This window comes from Phocoena sinus, chromosome 9, assembly GCF_008692025.1.
Source record: "Phocoena sinus isolate mPhoSin1 chromosome 9, mPhoSin1.pri, whole genome shotgun sequence".
NCBI classification, from domain to species: Eukaryota; Metazoa; Chordata; class Mammalia; order Artiodactyla; family Phocoenidae; genus Phocoena; species Phocoena sinus.
In genome coordinates, this window is record NC_045771.1 from 5,986,980 (window position 1) to 5,995,758 (window position 8,779).

Sequence of the window (8,779 nt, forward strand, 5' to 3'; positions counted from 1 at the left end):
GGTGTGGGGCTAATTGGTGGCATTTGGGAAGGCAGGAGAAATTATCTGGTACCCACGCGCCCTCCCTCTGGGATCAGAGCCCCGGCCGCTGGAGGCCAGCGCGGTGAAGTACAGGATAGATGAGAACGAGGGAGAAAAGGGCAGCTTGAAAGCCCCATCCCCCATCCCCACCCCCACCCCTGCAACAAGGTGTCACACCTTGGCCGAAGCCCTCCCCGCCTCTGGGCTCCATTTTCCTTTACCCCTGAAATTGTGGATTGGACACCAGGTCTGGGTGGTCCGTTCAACCCTGCTGCATGCAGCTCAGGGTCAGAGGGCTCCACCCTAATTCCCAGCCCCAGCCTGACGCCTCCTTCCCTGCAGCTGACAGCTAGGATGTCCGGGCTATTCAAGGGCTATTTGTGGCGCGGCCTCTGTGTGCTCCCTGCCCCTCCCACACCGGACCTGCGCCTGGCTTGGGCCCAGCACCTGCCCACCCAGTCCGCCAGCGGCATCGCCCTGCGTCCTGCCGCTTGGGCTCTCTCTCCCTGAAATTGGCCATGCCAGGGAGAAGGAGCTCCCCTCCCCACTGGGGACACCGTCTGGGGTGCCTCCGCTCGGCCTCAGCCTGCCGGGTTTGGGGGCCCCGGTCCTGCCCAGCCTGGGAGGCCCCTCAGCGCTCGCCGCTGCTGTGCCGGGACATGGCGCTGCAGAACGCCCTGTACACTGGAGACCTGGCGCGGCTGCAGGAGCTCTTCCCCCCGCACAGCACAGCCGACTTGCTGCTGGAGAGCCGGGCTGCTGAGCCTCGCTGGATCAGCCACCAGAGGGGTGAGGGGTGGCCGGGGGACACGGGGCTGAGGGCGGGGGGCCTGGGCGGACCGCACCAGGCGCAGAGGTACCAGGTGCTTGAGGACGAAGTGTGCTCCCGGGCTGTTTCTCTCCCACCCTGAGGCTTTGCCTAAACCTTGGCCGGGGAGAGAAGTCAGGCGGAGCCTAGAATAGCTCCTGCTGAGCCCAGGGGCCAGGTCAGGCGAGGCTCCGCACACGGAGACACTCTCCTTGCATCTGTTCCTGTCCCCTCCTCCTCGCCTCATCTCTGCCTTTCGCCCCTACCTCTCCTCCCCGAGCCCCCAGCCCCCTTCCCCCACGCTCCCACGCTGCCCTCATGAGCTGGTCCCCAGAAGAGTGCAGGGAGCAGGGCGAGCCCCCTGGTGACCGACATGCCCTCTGTGCCAGGCTGGTGGAGAAGCCCAGCGGAGGGTCCGCCGAGCGCCCGGAGGCAGGCCCGAGACCCATCGTCACGCGCGCGGCCTCGGGACCCGCCCTGGCCTTCTGGCAGGCGGTGCTGGCCGGGGATGTGGGCTCTGTCTCCTGCATCCTCGCCGACTCCAGCACCGGCCTGGCTGCGGACTCCGTCTTTGATACCAGCGACCCAGAGCGATGGAGGGATTTCCGCTTCAACATCCGTGCTCTGAGTACGGGCCAGGGACACTGGGGGGTCTGAGCGGGAGAGGGAAGCCTGGGGAAGGAGCTCTGGGCTCCCTCTTCCCGGCCTCTGCCCACCTCCCCCGTTGCCTGGCATCTCCTCGCCTCCCTCCGGGGTCTGAGGCCCAGGTCCTGTCTCTCCCTAGGACTCTGGTCGCTGACGTACAAAGAGGAGCTGACCACCCCACTGCACGTGGCGGCCAGCCGGGGCCACACGGAGATCCTGCAGCTGCTGCTGAGACGGAGGGCGAGGCCAGACAGCGCCCCTGGGGGCCGCACTGCCCTGCACGAGGCCTGTGCCGCAGGCCACACTGCCTGCGCTCACGAGCTGCTGGTGGCCGGAGCCGACCCCAACATCCCTGACCAGGATGGGAAGCGCCCCCTGCACCTCTGTGGGGCGGCCGGCAGCCTCGAGTGAGTGACCCCTCGCCTCAACCCCCGTTCCACTCGTAGGGGAGGCAGAGAGACGAGCGCAGGGAGGATGAGGGAGCGCGTCGAGGGCTGGCAGGCCTGGTGAGCCGGGGCTCAGGTGGGAGTCAGGATGCGATTTCCCCCCAAGCCATCCTACCACTGGCCTGGTGGGCTTTGGAATGGCCTGTCCTTGCACCAGCTTCCGCCTCCCCAGGGCCGGAGGAGGGCTATAGCAGGGCCCGGCTGCGCGGCCGGCGCGGGGGAAGTTGTGGCTCCTTTATGGGGAGGTGGTGTAAAGTTTTCATTTTTCTGAGCTTATGTCCCAGGCACCGTGCAAAGTACAGCAGTAAATAAGGCACGATTCTGCCCTCAGGGAACTGACTGTCCAGTGATCCAGATAGGCTGTCGAGGATAGCAGGCCCCCAGTTAGGGCCTGTGGTGGTCCTTGAGGGCAGGGTCTGGTTCTCAGCTTGGCAGGTCTGGCGTTTCCATATTGGCAGGCACCCTCAGATAAATGGGCTCGGGGACTGAGCCCAGCTAACCAGACTCACAAGAAACCGATGGCTATACCCAAATGTAATAACGTATTATTTACTGTAGAGGACATTCCTTTACAGTGACCCAAATAATCGTGCCCTATGTGTAGGGGACCTTGGAGAATGAGTCCTCATAATTTTTTGATGAATCTGGAAGCCCGGCAAAGGGAGCCTTGGCAAATCTATGAACTAACTGTATGTACGACAGAGGCCTTCTCTCTACTGACTACACACCTGCCAAATTTCACATCTTGCCCCTGAATGGCACCACACTTTTGATCCTTGGGTCCCCCTTTTGTGGACCTTCTTCCTCCTGTTAACCTCATCGGCCCTCAGAGGATTCTACCGACTTCCTCGTGTTATGGTTGGAGACGTGTTCTACATCAGCGTGGTCCAATACAAATACACCATGAGCCACCTATGTCATTTAAAATTTTCTAGTAGCCCTATCAACGCATGAAAAAGAAACAGGTGAAATTCATGTTTAAGTCGTGGCAAATTACACGTCACATAAAATTTACCATCTTAACCATTACTCAGTGCACAGTTCAGTGGCACTAAGTACGTTCACATTGTTGTGTGACCATCACCACCATCCAACGCCTGAACCTTTTTAATCTCGCCAAACTGAAATTCTGTATCCTTTGAACAATAACTCCCCCTCCCCTCCCCCCCAGCCCCTGGCAACTACCGTCTACTTTCTGACCCTATGAATTGGACTGCTTTCAGCACCTCCTATGAGTGGAATCATACAGTATTTGTCCTATTGTGACTGCCTTATTCCGTTTAGCATAACGTCCTCAGGTTCATCCAGGCTGTAGCACGTAACAGAATTTCCTTCCCTTTTAAAGGCTGACTAATATTCCACGGTATAGCTCACATTTTATTTATCCATTCCTCTGTTGATGGACATTTAGAGTGCTCCCATGTTTTGGCTATCATGAATAATGCTGCTATGAACATGGGTGTATAAATATCTGTGAATCAAGTGAAATTAATTTTAATAGTATATTTTATTTAGCACAATGTATCCAAAATGTCATCATTGGGCTTCCCTGGTGGCGCAGTGGTTGAGAGTCCGCCTGCCGATGCAGGGGACGCGGGTTCGTGCCCCGGTCCGGGAAGATCCCACATGCCGCGGAGCGGCTGGGCCCGTGAGCCATGGCCGCTGGGCCTGCGCGTCCGGAGCCTGTGCTCCGCGACGGGAGAGGCCACAACAGTGAGAGGCCCGCGTACCGCAAAAACAAAAAAAAAGTCATCATTTCAACACGGAACCAATATAAAAAGAACACATGAGACACTTTACATTCTCTTTTTGTACCAAGTCTTCAAAATTGGTGTGTATTTTGCACTCACAGCATGTCTCCATCAGGACTAGCCGTCCCGCAAGGGCTCGGTGGCCGCACGTAGCCGGTGCCCACTGATTGGACAACGCTGTTCTGTGCAATCCCACGTTCTTTGTCTGGCCGTGTTTCAGCCCAGGCTCCCTGAGATCACACTTTGTGACAATCATTCCTTCCTTTTTTGAATAAGCAAGTGTATTTTTAACATTATTTTGGAGAATTTCAAACATATAGAAAGGTGGGCAGGATAATATAATGAGTCCCCACGATCCACCACCATCTATGCCACCCACTGTCCCCACCCAACGAGGCCATTATGAACTCTCATGCTGACAGCTTTTCAGGCATTGTCTTATATGCCGCTCACAGCAACCTCTTCGGTCTAGGTATCAGCCATTATCCCCATTCTATAGACGAGGAAAGTGTCACTCGAAGACGCTAAGTTCCCTTAGCCTTGAATTTCAGGGCACACGTCTTGGCAGGCGTACACAGTCTTCTGAGAGGACCATCCTGGAGCAGATCTGGCGGCCGATTTTGGTTTTGGTCTTTCTCCCACTGCCCCAGTTCCCATTTGTGCTCACTTCTGTGTCCCCTTCCCCCCTCCTCCTCCCGTCCCAGCACGCAGAGCCCTGGCTTGAGAGAGGGCACTAAAGATGCTGCGGGATGTTGCTGGATGCCCAGCGCCAGCCAGGATGGAAGGAGCAGACAGCACCAGGAGCCACCCAAGGGTCCCCCCAGGTTTGCTTTGCTCAGACCGGCAGGAACTCAGGGGTGAAGGTCTGCACCCTGTTTTCCTCCTCTCGGCCGTCTCGCCCTTACTAGGTGTGCAGAGCTGCTCCTGAGGTTTGGAGCAAAAGTGGATGGTCGGTCCGAAGAAGAGGAGGAGACCCCTTTGCATGTGGCCGCCCGGCTGGGCCACGTGGAGCTGGCAGACCTACTTCTAAGGCGGGGAGCATGTTCCAATGCCCGCGATGCTGAAGGCTGGACCCCGCTGCTGGCCGCCTGCGACGCCCGCTGCACGTCCCCCGCTGATGCCGAGGCCACCGCCACCCACTGCCTCCAGCTGTGCGGCTTGCTGCTCTCGGCCGGGGCCGACGCCGATGCTGCTGATCAGGACAGGCGGCGGCCCCTGCACCTGGCCTGTCGCCGAGGCCACGCGGACGTCGTGGAGCTGCTCCTGTCCTGCGGCGTCAGCGCCAACGCCATGGACTATGGGGGACACACGGCCCTGCACTACGCACTGCAGGGCCCGGCTGCAGCCCTGGCCCAGGGCCCCGAGCACACGGTGCGGGCGCTGCTCAACCACGGTGCCGTCCGCGTGTGGCCTGGGGCTCTCCCCAAGGTACGGGGCTAGGGCCCGAGGGAGGGCCATGGGAGCGAGGGCATGGGGAGACCCAGACCTGTGCTCCATCTTGCTCTGGTTGCAGCTCCAAACTTGGGCACATAGGTCAGTACTTTGTCTTTCATTCATCAAGTAAGCAAAGCCCAACAGGGGGCAAACAGCACACCGGCAGGAGGGGTGTATGCGTGTGTGCGTGCGTACACGTATATACACTGTGTGTGTGTGCATATAACGTGTTTGTACGTGCGTATGTGTTTGCATGTATGTGTGAGGAAGGGAGACTGAGGGCACTGGGGCCAGATTATAAAGGAGCTGAAAAGACAGAAGGAGCCAGGACTGATGTGGGTGGCAGGGAGTCGTTTCTTCATCAGCGGAGAGAGCTGATGAAAGAAGCATTTAGGAGGCTCCCCCGGCAGTGGGACCCTGAACATGAGACACTCCAGGCACAGGAGACACTTGCCCAGGGCAGAGTGATAAGCCTGGGTCATGAGGTTCGAGGCCTCCTGACCATCTGCAGATGGACATGGTCCTTGTTTCCAAGAGCTTAGCAGAACATACACCACCGAGACCAGCAGCTGCTATCCTGGCACCAAAGAAAAACACCTTTCGCTGGCAATTTCCCATCTCTGTCTTATTTTACGTTAATATCCCCCAAGGTGGGTTCAGCTTGCAGACCTGTGCTACCGAGGCACTGGCAGGGGACACTATCCATGCTGTGCTGTGTCTGGAGGGGCTATATAATATCACGGAGGATGCTGGGCCTGGGGTGGGGACCCTCGTTCTCCAAGGAGCTGGGTCAGGATGGGTATAGGGCAGCAGGCACAGGTTCCCCACCCCGCCCCCGGGCTTGAACCATCCAGCCCCGCGGGGTCCTGGACTCTCCCTGCTGCCCCTGCCTCTCTCCTTCACTCATAAACCTAGAAGCATCTGTCTAGTTTCCTAAGCAAGACCAAATAGTTAAACAGCCCCAGAGTTCAGCAGACTGGTCTCCCCTTTGGGAAAATACAAGAAAATCAACAATTAACACTAATTAATCTCCTATTGACACCAGATAATTAGGAGACGAGCAATTCCCTGTAATCTGACAGTGGTTCTGACAGCTAATGATTTCCCCTTCGGGGAAGGGGTGGGAGAAGGAGGCAGAGCAGCAAACGGATTTCCTGGGACCCCACTGCCTGTCCCTCCAGCCGTGTTCTGTCCACACTGCCTTGGGGACAGGCTGGCACAGCAAAGTGCCCCGTTCGTCCCTTCATCTGGCCTCCACGACATCCCAAGCGATCAGAAAGTCGGCATTCATCTCCCACAACCTGCAGCTGCTCCAGGCTTGGCTGGGGTGCCTGTCCTCCAGTGAGGAACCCCTCCCTGCAAGGAGGCCTCTATGGCCACACCTCCAGGCTTGCATTGCTGGAACTACAACTTGGGCAAGTTACTTAACTTCTCTGTGCCTCAGCTTCCCGTGTCTGTAAAATGGGCATAACCTTGTAGGGACGAGGATTAAGAGTCAACGCACGTGAAGTGCTAAGAAAATATCTGGCATAAATTATGCACAATAGAAATGCTAGCTGTTGTGCTGTTTTCCTGTCGTGGCCATAACAAAGTACCACAAACTGGGTGGCTTAAAACAGTAGAAGTGTATTCCCTTTCAGCTCTGGAGGCTGGAAATTTGAAATCCAAGTGTAGGTAGGGTTGGCTCCTTCCAGAGGCTCTGAAGGAGAACCTGTCCCAGGCTTATCACCTAATTTCGGGTGGTTGCCACAATCCTTGGCTTGCTTGTAGATGCATCACTCCAGTCTCTGCCTGTGTCATCACATGACATTCTCCCTGTGTGTCTGTTTTCTCTCATAAAGACAGAAGTCATATTGGATTAGGACTCACCCCAATGACCTCATTTTTAACTTGATTACATCTGCAAAGACCCTATTTCTAAGTAGGTCCCATTTATAGGTACTGGGATTAGGACATCAACATACCGTTTGGGGGACTCAGTTCAACCCACAACAGCTGTTCCTTGGCTGGCTGGTCGTCCTGCGTGGACGGACAGGGTACCAGCAGTGTGTGGTAACCCCTAGAGCACTGACGCAGCTCTGCCCCCTGCAGGTGCTGGAGCGCTGGTGCGCGTCCCCGCGGACCATTGAGGTCTTGATGAACACCTACAGTATCATGCAGCTTCCTGAGGAGGCCGTGGGCCTGGTGCCTCCTGAAACTCTGCAGGTCAGATTCTATGACCCTGAACACACACTCATTCAGCCTGTCCCAAGAGACTTCCACCGCCTAAAGGGAAGCCCTGTGGGTCCCCCCACTCTGCCCCACAGAAGTTACTCAGTAAAAGAAAACTCACATTGTGAACACGCGAAGCACTCCCTACTTCTAAGAGGCTCCTGGAGACCCACTGGCCACCAGCCTCCCCTCTCTAGGAGAAGCAGGTGCCACTTGTCCAAGACTCCTTCTGAGACCCTCGTTCTGCCCCCAGAAGTACCACCGTTTCTACTCCTCCCTCTTGGCCTTGGTGAGGCAGCCCAGATCGCTGCAGCATCTGAGCCGCTGTGCCCTCCGTGCTCACCTGGCGGCCTGCCTGCCCCACGCCCTGCCCCGCCTGCCCCTGCCAGCACGCCTGCTCCGCTACCTGCAGCTGGATTTCGAGGATGTGCTCTACTAGGTGAGCCCTGGGCTCTGTGGACAGTCCCAGCCGTTGGGGGCTGGGGTAGGGGAGTGGGGGGAATGGGTCGGAGGCAAGAGAAGAGTTGGGGGCAGGGCCCTAGACAGAACCACCCAAATTCCCAGACCACCGGACGTCTCTGAATCCACATCTCTCCTTCCAGATGTCCACTGCCTTTTGAGAGAGTCTGAAAGCAGATGCCCCGTGCCCTAGGGGATGCCAACCCACGGCTCACAGCGCCTGGAACTCAGGACTGAGTTGAACAGATTCAGGCGGAGTTGGCCCTCTCAACAGGAGGTCCAGCTCCACAGGCAGATGTGGATGTCGTCATTCCCACCAGGAGAGGCAGATGGGCCATGTGGCCAGGTGACATCTGATGGACAGAGAGCCGGGACTCATGGCAAATGATATATACTCCTCTTGGGGTCCCCTGAGGCCCCCTCCAGCTTGTCCAAACCTTGTATGCACATTAAAAATCTCCAGGCCTGTATTACTTGGTGCTGTCTCCAACAGCCCTTCCTCTGAGCTGGCTGGCTCACAGGGCACTCGAGATGGGCAGATTTATGGGGTCTCCCTGGATCTACCCCGTGGTGCCAGCTGCATGGCATCCACTAGCTATTGAGGGACCCCAGGCAGACCTGCCCCTCTGGCCCATGCTGTGGGGGAATAGCCACCAGGTGAGATAGTATCAGAAAAGGGCTGAAGGAGAGCCAGGCAAAGGACAGGGGCCAGAGGACGGGGGAGCAAAGAGGCCTGTGTAGGGCAGAGCCGCTGCGGAATGAGGCAGTGCAGACAGTGGGGCAGGATGGTAAAGGCAGCCTTGGGGTTGGGCAGTGAGGTGAGGGTCAGGAAGACAACGGGAAGGTGGGTGCACAGGCCAGCGAGCACCGCAGGATAACCACAGTTCAGGTGAGAGTGAAAGACCCAGGTTTAGAAAAACCACAACAACTCTACCTACTGCCTGTCCGCCAGAAGCACACCTGATTCCTGCCTCTCTCGTAACTGCTCCTTCAATTAGGCACTG

At 57.4% G+C, this 8,779-nt stretch overlaps 1 protein-coding gene across 1 annotated transcript; it reads left to right on the plus strand.

The window, feature by feature from the left end:
* Window positions 1-470: 470 nt before the first annotated feature.
* Window positions 471-7,959, plus strand: ASB10 (ankyrin repeat and SOCS box containing 10). Its single transcript, XM_032643258.1, has 6 exons — window positions 471-810; window positions 1,614-1,881; window positions 4,580-5,099; window positions 7,197-7,310; window positions 7,570-7,755; window positions 7,919-7,959. Exons 1-5 carry the CDS (start codon window positions 540-542, stop codon window positions 7,753-7,755), a joined length of 1,359 nt encoding a protein of 452 aa, XP_032499149.1. The 5' UTR covers window positions 471-539; the 3' UTR covers window positions 7,919-7,959.
* Window positions 7,960-8,779: the final 820 nt, after the last annotated feature.

Bases quoted from the DNA above. Each gene is read 5' to 3' on its own strand.
- ASB10 (XM_032643258.1), top strand. From the start codon at position 540: ATGCCAGGGAGAAGGAGCTCCCCTCCCCACTGGGGACACCGTCTGGGG. The intron at 811-1,613 runs GTGAGGGGTGGC...GTCTCTCCCTAG, and splicing joins CTGGATCAGCCACCAGAGGG to GACTCTGGTCGCTGACGTAC. The intron at 7,311-7,569 runs GTCAGATTCTAT...TTCTGCCCCCAG, and splicing joins TGCCTCCTGAAACTCTGCAG to AAGTACCACCGTTTCTACTC.